The sequence below is a fragment of the Notolepis coatsorum genome, assembly GCF_963971535.1.
Source record: "Notolepis coatsorum genome assembly, chromosome: 4".
Lineage (NCBI taxonomy): Eukaryota > Metazoa > Chordata > Actinopteri > Aulopiformes > Paralepididae > Notolepis > Notolepis coatsorum.
In genome coordinates this window covers 23,402,058-23,416,587 of record NC_140168.1, presented here as the reverse complement: position 1 = coordinate 23,416,587, position 14,530 = coordinate 23,402,058, and the positions used below count along the sequence as shown (strand labels likewise).

The following is a 14,530-nucleotide window of genomic DNA, read 5'->3' as shown; positions in this document are numbered from 1 at the left end:
ATAATAATAATAATAATAATTCATACAACAACACAGCAGCAGACCCGGTTCGCCTGCACTGTCTGTGTCCACTCACACTGCAGACACCGAGAGGTGCGTGGATTGTGTCCGGAGGTAGAGGCTTAAAAGACGGGCTTTGAATTACGCGCAGGACGGAGAGAGTGCTGTGGAATTGGCAGGGTCGACTACTAGAAGGGGCGGAGGAGGGAGGGAGGGATTCTCTCCGCTCCTCTCTGAGCTTATTTTTTATGGACCGGTGCGTGTGTCAGTCTTTTAAACTTCATCATGTTATATAGCCAGGGCTCGTAAATCCAGAGGAGGAGGAGGTCCGCCTGCATGAAGGAGACGCGGATGATGTTTCTTCTTCTGCGGCCGCGACACACAACAACTGGCCATTGACTGAGCTTTCTGGCTGCCAGCACCTAGAGGAGTATAGGGCGCTCAACAGTAGGGTGCCAGAGTGCCGCCACCAGCACCTAGAGAAGCTGAGAGAAGGACGATCAACAGTTCAGTAGGCTGTCAGCAGCACCTAGACTAGAGAGAAGAACAGTTCAGTGCGCAATCAGAACGAACACGTTGCCACCACGACCACGACCACGCCGATTGAGGAGCTGTATTGTGAATCGGTTTCAAGAGTGATTATTATAAGGCTCCAGCCTGCGCGCTTCAGAAGTGGATCAACCTGCTATACGAGCACTTATTATTAACTAACAAAGGTAAGGATCTCATTGTCATTCTGTCACAGGTAAGACACAGCACAGTTTGAGGCATTCGTTTTTTTTTACATGATAGGCCAAAAAGCAGATTCAAATTTAAAAGTAAAAATGTGCTCTTTTAAAATTAGAATCAAATGAATGATGATGATGAAAAAACATTCTGATATTCTGAGATATCCGTTATTAATCATATAGAATAGTTAATTATTATGGTGAAAAAACATGATATTCTGAGATATCCGTTATTATTAATCATATAGAATAGTTATTATTATGATGAAAAAACATTATGATATTCTGAGATATCCGTTATTAATCATATAGAATAGTTATTATTAATCATATGGTAGAGGCGATCTAAACTCCTATTACAAGACACATTGGCCTATGCTATGTCAAACCAAACCATTCCGATTATGTCCTTAATGAATTATATTTCCCATTGACATTCCTGACTCGAGGTCTATACTGTATAGGAGGGGCTTGGAAACATCCTTGACACGTGTTGAGATTTCCTGACTTGTTTCCGACTGACCTGAGGTCTGTTGTAAATTGCTCACCCTCCATTCCACAACATTGACTGCTATTGGGTACAGGTCACTTGTCACAATGTGTCTGGTGGGTAACCAGTATAGACCAAGGTGATGGGACCATTGCCTCTATAATGAGTTGACTCTATACCCAGGATTGAGATTCAAGCCTCAACCTATATTTGCACACCACACACAGTATAAAACATTGTATCTGTGTGGAGGAGCAGATTTGAAAACATAACAAGGTGTGTCTTGTGTTAATGACCCCCCCCCCCCCTAAATAAATCATAGATCATTACATCAATTTAATATAACTCTATGTACCGATAAGACACATGGGAACAGATGGAAAACCTGGCTCAGTAGCTCAGGAGGCATAGAGCAGTCGTCTGGTTATCGGAAGGTTCCCGGTTCGATTCCCGCTCCTCCCGGGCAGTGTGTCGAAGTGTCCTTGAGCAAGATACTTAACCCCTAACTGCTCCCGATGAGCAGGTTGGCACCTTGAATGTGTGTGAATCGGTCGGCGTGTGAATGTGTGAGTGAAGGGGTGAATGTGAGGAACCAAATTTGTAAAGCACCTTTGGGTAAACGCGATATATAAATGCAGCCATTTACCATTTATCATAAAAGGACTGGTATCTGTCATCTCCAAAGGTGTGCAGCCGCTGTATATACTGTAAGTATATTTAACCTGCAAGGACAACACCTGGCTGTCTTCATGTGACTGCTCTTAACGAGGCTGTTACTGCAGCACCCGTCTCGCACATTAAAAGAGGCACACATACTGTCTTTGTGAACAAGGATTGGGAACTCATTGCATCATGTTGTGACTTAGTATACTGTATAAATTACGCCCCTTTTTTCCATGGTGTTAATTTGGAAAACGAGAAATTATTATCCATATAAGCTGCTGTTATCATAGGAGATATTGCTCAACGTTTTCATGATTGAGGCACCCAGGACATGTAATGAAGTAACCATTAGGATAAATAAGAGAAAGGAATCACATAAATGCAAGCTAAAATAATCTTTATTTTTTTTTAAATTATGTTTTTGGTAGATTTTCATGGTTTTTCTCTGGGCAGTCAGGCAGAGAAAGAGAGGAAGTATATGGGAGATGGAGGGGGAAGACATTCGGCAAAGGTCGCCGGTTCCGGGAGTCGAACCTGCGATGGCTGTGTTGCACCGCAGCGCTGTACGTGGTGCGCCACCCTGGCGCCCCAAGATAAAATAATCTATTGATTCCTGTATATCAGAATCTCACAGGATCCTTTTAGACTCTGTGTCCAGGGTCTCAGAGACACTGAGAACACTGCTGTCTGAATCTTCAGAGGCACCATGAAGATTGAACCCCTGTTTTGTAATGGGGCCCCTCACTCCTTATCCCAGCGTCAGGTTATAGCTCTCCTCTCTTGTCAAGGGTAGACTGTTTATAGATCGGTCAGATCTGGGATCTGCAATAATGTGGCACATCTCTTGTCTGAAGCTCCATAGAAAGCATGATGAGAAGTGTCAGATAGCAGGATAAGAAGAGTCAGATAGCAGGATAAGAAGAGTCAGATAGCAGGATAAGAAGAGTCAGATAGCAGGATAAGAAGAGTCAGATAGCAGGATAAGAAGAGTCACATAGCAGGATAAGAAGAGTCAGATAGCATGATGAGAAGAGTCAGATAGCAGGATAAGAAGAGTCAGATAGCAGGATAAGAAGAGTCACATAGCAGGATAAGAAGAGTCACATAGCAGGATAAGAAGTGTCAGATAGCAGGATAAGAAGAGTCACATAGCAGGATAAGAAGAGTCAGATAGCAGGATAAGAAGAGTCACATAGCAGGATAAGAAGAGTCAGATAGCAGGATAAGAAGAGTCAGATAGCAGGATAAGAAGAGTCAGATAAGCAGGATAAGAAGAGTCAGATAGCAGGATAAGAAGAGTCAGATAGCAGGATAAGATGTGTCAGATAGCAGGATAAGAAGAGTCAGATAGCAGGATAAGAAGAGTCAGATAGCAGGATAAGAAGAGTCGGAGGCCAGTAGGACACACGGCGAGCAGAGTAGTCTAACGAGGCAGATAGATTTAGCTCCATGTTGCCGTATACGCTGTCATCTATACTGCTAAACCTGTACCTGGATCCTAAACCGGCTATTTATGATATTCTGTGAGACATTCCTATCCTGTACACATCCCGTCGGTCTGTCTGCGAGTGCACCATGATGAGACATCCTCTAAATGTGCCTTTTTCCCCTGCCGCGACCGAGTGCAGCCGTGCCAAATTCACCAGAACTATAGCTAGAAGCCCGTAATAATTGTTCCTGCCCATCTTGTTCACTTTGCTAATTAGCCCTTGTGGCGTTGGAGTGCAGCATATTGTTGAGACATAATTAATCAACCCGGCTTGTAATTACGCCGGGTTTTGGAGACGGGAGCACGGTGGGGGAGGCTGGTTGCGTTGCGGGGCGTTCGGCTTCGAGGTAAACATCTTATTAACCGTGTCAGAGCCCGCTCTGCCCACGCAGGGCAACCAGCGGGTATTTTTTTTTATTTTATTTTTTTCAAGAAGAACAAACCGCTATCTACTATTATTAAAATCCCCTCGTGAAAATACCTGCGCTTGATTAACTTCATGGCCATTAGGGTTCTAAAGGTGGTCGAACTAATGGGAAAAAAATCCCTCAGTACTGTAGAGGGAGAGATTAAACAGAAAATGTACACGCAGGGAAAATCCATTCTTCATGGGTCAAAGGTGCGCGTGTGTGCGTCCTTATCTCTGTGCATGCGCGCAGGAGTGGGCGTACGTACACGATGCCTACATTACACAGAACAACACGGGGGTGACAACGACATAATAACAAATCCCAGCGATGCTGATCACCTTGCAGGCCGTAAAGCCTTTGATAGCGCCCTGCATGCTTGTTTAGGCCGCTCCTAATTTCACCACAGCAGGCCTTTCTTTAGATCACTACACACAGACTGATATGACCGTGTGGGCAAACAGACACGCCTGCACCACCGCCACCGACACCGACACGGCGGGTCGGTCTGAGCCCAGGTTGTCCCTCCTGCACGTGTAACGGAGGTCCGTGAGTAATATCCACAGTCACGATGGACGTGTGTGTTGTGAAGTGACTGTGGCAGTAAGCGGTACTGCGAGTTAAACTCACTTCCCCCTTAAAAGACACATGATAGACATGTTACCAAGAAGTGAATTCTCCTCTTGGTATAGCGGCCGGTCTATGCTGTCGCCCGCAGCGCGGCCGACCCGGGTTCGAAACTCCCTCGGGGCATCGACGTTTAACACAACGCAGAAGGAGTAACATACGATCGGTCACACAAACACACACACGGGACAGAGACGAGTTTCAACGTGACAACAGTGACGTTCTAAAAAGGACCCACGTTTATTTCCTGTTGCAATTGTTCGCTAATGTAATGACTGACAGGAAATGCATCTGGGTTCAAACTGTTCCCTAGCAACAGAATCCCAGTGAAACTGTCTGTGGACACGCGGATATGGGCATAGTAGAGGACGGGCGGATCCTTGCTTGACACACACGCGGGCACGCGGGCACGCACACACACACACACACACACACACACACACACACATACAAACGCACATGCTCATGCAGACATACACAATAACACACGCACACACACACACACACACACACACACACACACACACACACACACACACACACACACACACACACACACACACACACACATATATGCATACACTGTAATTAGGGCTGTACCGAATGTAATTTTCTTTTACATTCGAAGCTTCTATTGAAGTTTTCGAATGAAGCTTCCAATGTCTGTGGTCATATTTTATGACATAATCATAAAAAAAGAAAAAATACTCAAACAAAATTCTCAATTTGAAGTGATTAATCTGATTAAATGAGTCTTTAAAAAAATTAAACCAACTTTCTTTAATGAATATAACTCGTCAGTTTCGTCAACATAAATAATCCAATAAGGGCACGGTTGGTACGAAAGTGATGGTGACGTCTTGATGGAGCGCCAAGCGGATGCAGATAGGCTACATCATTTATGATAAATGTTTTATTAAAATGTTTATGACGAGTCATATACTATAATAGTATAATACTATAATATTAGTGTAGCCTAATCTTTATCTGCAACTGTGAAGAAAAACCCCATTGGTTTAAACAGAATGAATAGACAGTAGACACATACAATTATTATTAAAAAAAAAAGTCTTTTCGAATGTTGATTTAGAATTCGAATGTCATTCGAGTGAAGCTTCGAAGCTTCAAACTATTTGGTACAGCCCTAACTGTAATACACACTCGTATTGCTGGTCATTATGTCCCTTTTAAACACACACACACACACACACACACACACACACACACACACACACACACACACACACACACACACACACACACACACACACACACACACACACACACACACACAGACACACACACACACACACACACACACACACACATACATACATACATACATACATACATACATACATACATACATACATACATACATACATACATACATACATATATGTCTGCATTTATTATAATACACACTCATATTCCTGGTGATTGTGTCCATTCCACCCACACACACACACACACACACACACACACACACACACACACACAGCACAATGCGGCTGTGGTTCAGGCCCTGGTCCGCGTCGCCGTGTCTCTCAGGCCTGTAATGACACGGTTTAATTTTAGGCAGCAGGAGCCTCTCTCTCTCTCTCTCACCACAGGACTTGTCTTCGTCCAGGAACACTTCATCTCGGCAAACTAATGTGCGTAGCCAGCTTTAGAACAGCGAAAAAAACACACGCCAGATGTAAGTATGTAAGTATAGTACAGACACACGTATATGCATGTGCACACACACACAGACAGACAGACAGATACACACACACACACACACACACATACAAACACACACACACACACACACACACACACACACACATACAAACACACACACACACACACACACACACACACACACACACACACACACACACACACACACACACACATACAAACACACACACACACACACACACAGACAGACAGATACACACACACACATACAAACATACACACACACACACACACACAGACAGATACATACACACACACACACATACAAACACACACCAGTACATATAAGTATAGTATAGAGATACGTGCGCCTACACACACGCACGCACGCACGCACGCACACACACACACACACACGTACAGACACGCACACCAGTACATATAAGTATAGTATAGAGATATGCAAGCACACGTGCACACACACACACACACACACACACACACACACACACACACACACACACACACACACACACACACACACACACACACACACACACACACACACACACACACACACACACACACACACACACACACACACACACACACAGAGCCACTGAACACACTAACATGAGTCATCCAGACCCCTACAGTATAATCGCCCAGGATTTGTGTCAGTGGACGGTGGGCTTCCCATCATCCAGGTAGACACTTGTCTCCCCGGGCGGAACCTAATCAGCTCCGAAAGGAACGGCCCTTTTCATTTCCTCCGACAGTTCGCCCGTCACCCTGTGTCAGTTCACAGACTGCTTTACGCAGAAGAAGCACGTCGTTTCGGACCTGATATAGTGCCACCACCGCCGCCACCGCCTATTCTCCCACCGCAGAAATCACTCCTCCGCCCACAGAAAGAATGTTATGGGAGCTCGTTGCGTTGTGGGAGTTGACAGGGTCAATTGAGCTCAGAGCCCGGTGTGTTTCTGGGGCCGGAAATAAAATGAAATAAATAGGCAGCCGGGGATAAAAACGGACGATCTGGTGGCCGGCGGGCGCTCGGGAGCAGGATAGGCGTTTGTTTTTGAAGAGAAACAACTGTTTAATTCAGGGGGAGACTGAGAGAAAGAGAGATAAGTAGTGGTGGGACTCGATTAAAAATGGTAATCGAATTAATTCGAGACTTTATAGTTAATTAATCGAAATTAATCACATTTTAATCGCATATCAATATTTGATGCGAAAAGCTAAATGTTTCAATTCAGATGAATTTCGGTATACAAGTGAATCAATGAATATACATTATACATACGTTTAAGCAGCAAAATCCTGTATAGCTACTACACAGACCAACAGATTAATGCAATTTTTGCAGCAATTTTAGGAATAATATATATATATAGCGCAAAGGACCTTTTGTAAACTCAAGTACTTTCGAGGTAAAAGAAAAACGCAGTACTTTCAAGTACATTCCAGAACAGTGGGAAAAAAACCTCTTGATTGATCTAAATTTCTCTTATTTTCTTTTTTTTATGAACAAACCAGACTAAGAAAAAAAGTTATTTGCGATTTATTATACTTTATACTTATAGCACATGACATGCATGAGTCTGGTCTCCTTTGAAAGGTAACATTCTTAGACAAATGCATAATTTTTTTTAACTTTTAATTCTTTCTGTAGTTAATTAATCGAAATGAATGCGATAAAGTCCCAGCCCTAGAGATAAGATATAAAGATATTTCAGCGTAAGGCCATCATCTGCTTTTTTGAGCTCATTTCATTGGCCGGGCATAAGTAGCCCCTCCCCCCGATGCCCCCCGGTGCCTGAACCCATGTAAAACAAGCTGCTGTGTAATCACAACTAGTCAGAAGGGGGAAGAGGATTGATTGAAAACTTTATTAACAGATTGCAGAATGGGTACAATACAGTACAGCTCAATACACACAATTGTTAAGGGGATGCAGACCAGAGAAAGACTTTCGTCTGGTTTACATCGGGGTCCCCCATTTTCAATTCATCAGGACATATATGACATACATGACATACAGATAGACAGTACTGCTATATCTATACATTTATGACATACCAGATTTGCAAATACAGTACTGTTTGTGATACAAAAAGTGTCCAGAAAAGAGAGTATATACATTTGACGTAAAAACTGTACATTGGAGGAGGTTGGGGGGTGGGGGGGGGGGGGGGGGGGGAGAGAGAAACACTGTACAACTGTACAAGCAAAACTGTACATTGGAATATTGACAAAACCATACTTGGTCATTTACTGTACATTGGAGGGGGTTGGGTTAGGACATTTACAGGGGCCAGTTTCGAATTGCAGTCTCCCGTAGGTGTTCTTTGAGAGTGGTTTTGAAAGTGGGTAGTGATTCACATTCCTTTACAGCTTTGGGTAGGGCGTTCCACATTGATGTGGCATAATTGCGAAACGTGTTTAGTCCCTTGTTTGAGCCGAATCTGGGTTTGACATGCTTTGTGGAGCTCCCTCTGGTGTTGTGATCGTGGTATTCACTGACCTTTGGGAAGTATTTTGACATGTACATGGGTACCTTGGTCGTGTAGTGTATCTTGTAGACCAGGCCCATTGCAAGTTGCTGTACTCTGTCGTCTACTATAAGCCATCCTAGTTTGTCAAAGTGGGCAGGGGTGAGGTGGGTTTTAGGAGTAAGGTCAAGCAGTAGTCTGACCAGGATAGAGAGAACTTGAGATGGAGAGGGAGAGAGAGAGAGAGGGATGGAGAGAGTTTGAGAAGGAGAGAGAGAGAGAGAGAGGGATGGAGAGAGTTTGAGAAGGAGAGGGAGAGAGAGGGATGAAGAGAGTTTGAGAAGGAGAGAGAGAGGGATGGAGAGAGTTTGAGATGGAGAGGGAGAGAGGGATGGAGAGAGTTTGAGATGGAGAGGGATAGAGCAAGAGAGGGATGGAGAGAGTTTGAGATGGAGAGGGAGAGAGTATGTGAGAGAGAGAGAGATGGAGAGAGTTTGAGATGGAGAGGGAGAGAGAGAGAGGGATGGAGAGAGTTTGAGATGGAGAGAAAGAGAGAGAGAGGGATGGAGAGAGAGGGATGGAGAGAGTTTGAGATGGAGAGAGTTTGAGATGGAGAGAGAGAGAGGGATGGAGAGAGTTTGAGATGGAGAGGGAGAGAGAGAGGGATGGAGAGAGTTTGAGATGGAGAGGGAGAGAGAGAGAGACGGATGGAGAGAGTTTGAGATGGAGAGGGAGAGCGAGAGACGGATGGAGAGAGTTTGAGATGGAGAGGGAGAGAGAGGGGGGGATAGAGAGAGCTTGAGATGGAGAGGGAGAGAGAGAGGGATGGAGAGAGTTTGAGATGGAGAGGTAGAGAGAGAGGGATGGAGAGAGTTTGAGATGGAGAGGTAGAGAGAGAGGGATGGAGAGAGTTTGAGATGGAGAGGGAGAGAGAGAGGGATGGAGAGAGTTTGAGATAGAGAGGGAGAGAGGGATGGAGAGAGTTTGAGATGGAGAGGGAGAGAGAGGGATGGAGAGAGTTTGAGTTGGAGAGGGAGATAGAGAGAGGGGTGGAGAGAGTTTGAGATGGAGAGGGAGAGAGAGACAGAGAGAGAGAGCGGGGGGGTAGAGCGAGCTTGAGATGGAGAGGGAGAGAGAGAGGGATGGAGAGAGTTTGAGATAGAGGGAGAGAGGGATGGTTTGAGATGGAGAGGGAGAGAGTATATGAGAGAGAGAGAGGGGGATGGAGAGGGGAAGAGATGAGAAATTTCAATTCCATTTCCCTGGATGGCTAGAGAGGGCAGTCTAGTGGGAAGGAGCATCACACAGGCACACAGTGTGGAGGGCAGCCCCCCCCCCCCCCCCCCAGGGCTCTGGGCGAGAGCGAGGAAGAGGAGGAACAAGACTGCACTCCAGCTGTCACCCACGCTATATAGTTACATCTCTGTTTTGTCTCCTCGATCCCTCCCTTCCCCCCCTCCTCTCTCTCCATTTCTCTCTCCTTATCTCTCTCCCTTTCTCTCTCCATTTCTCTCTCTCTCTCCCTCCCCCTCCCTCCTCTGTCTCTCTCTCACTCTCTCTCTCCCTCCCCTCTCTCTCTCTCCCCTCTCTATCTCTCCCTCCCTCTCTCTCCATCTCTCCCCCCCCCTCTCTCTATCTCAATTCAATTCAATTCAATTCAAATGGGCTTTATTGACATGGGAAACATACGTTTACATTGCCAAAGCCAAACAAAACAATCAAACAGAGAAATCAGAATAAGTCAGTACAGTACAGAAGGATTTTTTTTTGTGTGATTGACAGTCTATGGTGGTTGTATTCCGTTGGATGTCCTTTTCTTGTCACAGCAGCTCACAAATATTTGCTGCTGTGTTTGCACATTGTTGTATTTCACCCAGTAGGTAGCCTATGGGAGTTCCGAGTTATTTTCCATGTTTTCAAAGTCTCTTTGGGTGTTTTGCAATTTGTGGGAAGTATATGTCTCTGATGTCTTGGTATAGTGGGCAGGTTGTTTAAGAAGTGGAGCTCGGGGAGCTCCAGTAGCTCACCGCGTATCTCGGCGCTATTTCGGCGTCTGGGACAACCGTGCGCGTCACGGATCTGGGGTACACGAGTTCGACTCCCGGACTCGCCGTATTTTCTCAGAGTGTCTTCCCCCCGATCTATACCCCATTCAACCTGTTTCTGTCGGTCATGCTTGACCAGAAAAAGCGATAAACGCTAAAAGAACCAGCTGTCTGGTCAAAGTTAAAAAAAAAAAAAAAAAAAAAAAAAAAAAAAAAAGTGGGAGCTCGGTTTGCACCTCTTCTTGTGTGCAGTGGGTGCACAGTCTGTCTTCTCTTGGGAGCCAGGGCCCTCATGCATCAACGTGTTCTACGCACAGATCTGTGCTTACCCTGTGCGTACGATCATTTCTAAGCAAAGAGTGGGATTCATCAACTTCAACTTGAACTTGACTTCGTGCTTACATCTACGCACAGGTCAGACCTGCCGTACCTAGCTCCCAGTGGTAGTAGAATATATTATTACAACAAGGAAATGAGCTTCTGTGCATAATAACACCGGCATGTTCTGTACGAACCGTAGTTCATTATAGTTCATTGTAGAATAGCAACAGTAGTGTAATTATGGTCAAAACCCTGTAAATAGCATTTGGAATAATAGATCTTTCTCTCAGAATGAATGCAGCATGGTTTATATAGCGTTATCGGAATATACGGGGTGTAGGCTACTGACTGACTGCGCTCCGCGTAGCTTGATTGATTGATTGATTGAAAAGTTATTAACAGATTGCAGAATGGGTACAGTACAGTACAGCTCAGTACATACAATTGTTAATTGGGGATGCAGACCAACTTTCGTCTTGTTTACATCAGGGTCCCCCATTTTCAATGCATCATAAATCATAAAGCTCAACTCGTTATTATTCTGCGCAGACCGCAGAAACATGGGAACGTTTTGATTATATTTAAAAGGCTTTACGTTTAAACGAAACAAGTGGAACTTCGAAGCTGTAAGCAGAATACAAGTCATATGAATATAGTGTTCTTCCCCCTTTTTACTGTATAAGAAAGAATAGAAAACGCATTGCAATGACACTATAGTGGACAGACTATGTATATGATGGGATTCAAGTTCATGTATTGAAAGGCAGGCTATCATACATGCAGTGAGATTCATTGTTCTTGTATATGCTCTCGTATTATATTGTTTATATAGGCTACCCAATACTGACATCAAAATAGATTGTAGTATGCCTCTAGAAATCATATGCAGCAGGTAGAAAATTGACGGGAGATCCATCGCGATTTGGAATAAAATTGAGGAGAACTTTAATCCCTGGGGTATTAATCAAACAACACGGGGAAAAGGCAGTCATATTCCAGCACGGTCTTTATTAGCCAACAACAAAATAGATGCATCTAAAAATCATATAGCCAATCGAACACAACTAATAAAGGCATTCATATTCCAGCACGGTTATAATGACACACAACCAACGCCAAACAGTGGTCAACGAACGGTCTTTATTAGTATTTTGAGCTGTCCAGGCAGAATTGCAGCAATGGTCTTAGGGAGCCGTTGATATCTGACATCACCGTTTACGAGTCCGCCTTTTATTTATCCCACAATACGCGATAGTGTCTTCTTGGTTCGACAGCAGTGAATCGATAGTGTCTTCTTGGTTCGACAGCAGTGAATTCTCCGTGGAGTTTCTCAGGGTTCCGCTCGGGTCCGTCCATTATTTCACATCCCATGGGGGGTGTTTCCTCATTTTCATGACCATATATGGATAATCATGCACGAGCATTGACGGTAGAACAAAGTGGTATTCATCAACCACGGAGGACCATAGAGCCTGCGTACGCACGTGTGATGAATGCCGACTTCCCTGTGCGTACGCTAGTTCTACATTCCGTGCTTACGTGTGGAAGTAGGTCAAGTTCTACGTCCACATTGATGCATGAGGGCCGAGCCAGGTCTGCCTATGGCGGCCGTTCTCGATGGCTAGGCTGTGCTCGCTGAGTCTGTACCTAGTCAAGGATCTTCTTAGTTTTGGGTCAATCCACAGTGCTCAGGTATTCTGCCACTGTCTACTCTCTGTTTAGGGCCAAATAGCATTTCAATTTGCTCTGGTTTTGGGTTGATTCTTTCCAATGTGTCAGATAGTTTTCTTTTTGTTTTCTTTTGTTTCGCTTAGGTGATTATAGAATTTAAATGCTCTTTTTTGGATTTTGATAATTAGTGGGTATCTTCCTAGTTCTGCTATCTTCCTCTCTCTATATATATATCTCCCTCCCCCTCTCTCTCTCCCTCCCTCTCTCTCTCTCTCTCTCTCCCTCCCCTCTCTCTTTCTCTCCCTCTCTCTCTCTCTCTCTCTCTCTCTCGTCTCTCTCTCTCTCTCTCTCTCTCGTCTCTCTCTCTCTCTCTCTCTCTCCCCCTCCCTCTCTCTCCCCCCTCTCTCCCCCTCTCTCTCCCTCCCCCCCCTCTCTCTCTCCCTCCACCCCCTATCTTCCCCCCTCTCTCTCTCCCTTCACCCCCTATCTTTCTCCCCCCCCATCTCTATCTCCTCCCCTCCCCCCACCTCTCTCTCTCCCTCCCTCTCTATCTCCCTCCCCCCTTCTCTCCCTCCACCCCCTCTCTTTCCCCCCCCCCCCTCCTCTCTCTCTCTTGATCCCAATCAGACTACATACAGTGGGAACTCCAGTCCTCCAAATGGAAATACAATAGACGGTTTCAAAGTGACAACAATAACGTTCTAAACACCCACGTCGACAGAAAGTACACTCAGGTCCAAATGGTTCCCCTAGCAACAGAATTCCAGTGACCATTGTCCAAAAGATCTACTTGAACCAGGGATGGTTCTCAGCTAAATTGTTAAAAATCGTATTACTTAATTAATCTTAATACTCTTTATTAACTCCTTATTCACAGATGGCAAGAACACACCTTGTGCAGATGAAGAGATTTCTTCCCCCAAATGTCAGAGGAAGCCATTCCTGGCTCACTTTCCTATATTAACCACCAGAAAAAACTGAAGCAAATATTATGGGTACTTACTGATAGATGGGTAACCTTTTGCATGGAAGCAAATGTTGTAAGAGGGACATTATATTTCTGGATGATAATATAGATGAAAATATTAATGTTATGCCTTATGAATAATTTAAATGGTAATATGGTAATGTGTGCTGCCATCCAGATTTTTATCAACTCTAACCATTTACCATGTATATTAATAATACTGAATGGTATCAAGGAGACAACCAAACAGTTTTGTTGCCAGTACAAAAAAAAGAAAAAAAGAAACAAAAACATGAATATGAATTTTATATGGTAAACAATAATATGTCACCAAATCCAACACATATTCTGATCAAAATGGTGAGATGCAATTCTTAGTTTTTACTAGTATGCACAAGACAGCAATATAGACGTTTCAATTGAAATTGTACAAATAAAGTTGATTCACGGATTCTTCCTATGAAAAAGATGCGTAATACTGAAGAAAAAACAGGGAGTGCTGCACTGAGAAAAAACAAAATGCAATAATGGTAATGTTGAAGATAAAAATAATCTAGTCCTCTTCAAAGACAGGGCAATTAACACAGGACAAGTGACGGTCCAGATTGCCCGTTGAGGAAGTCCATAGTATAGATTGTCAGTCTGAAAGAGAATCTGAGGCACTCTGATTGTAAATTAAAAATCCTTTCATTAACATGGATCCATGCTTAAATAAAGGATTTTTAATTTAATGCCTGGAATTCTCTTTCAGACTGATGACAATCTATACTATGGACTTCCTCAACGGACAATCTGGACCGTCACTGCATTTAATCCAATATTATAATACTGTTTGGAAAGGCTTTCGTTTTTTTATTGTAAAACAGTTACACACAGTTGGGAGTAAAAACGCTTTAACATGTTATTGATGCTGGGAGGGGGTATGCATATATATATAT

The 14,530-nt window shown here is 44.0% G+C and overlaps 1 protein-coding gene across 1 annotated transcript in view; it reads left to right on the top strand.

Moving 5' to 3' along the window:
- Positions 1-2,420: 2,420 nt before the first annotated feature.
- LOC311226453 (exostosin-1c-like) overlaps positions 2,421-14,530 on the top strand; it is a gene marked incomplete at its 5' end in the record, with an annotated part of 38,324 nt that continues 26,214 nt past the window's right edge. The window contains one exon of the mRNA XM_084311879.1: positions 2,421-2,444. Coding sequence (XP_084168005.1) covers positions 2,421-2,444 — 24 coding nt within the window. The remainder of the gene's footprint in view (positions 2,445-14,530) is intronic.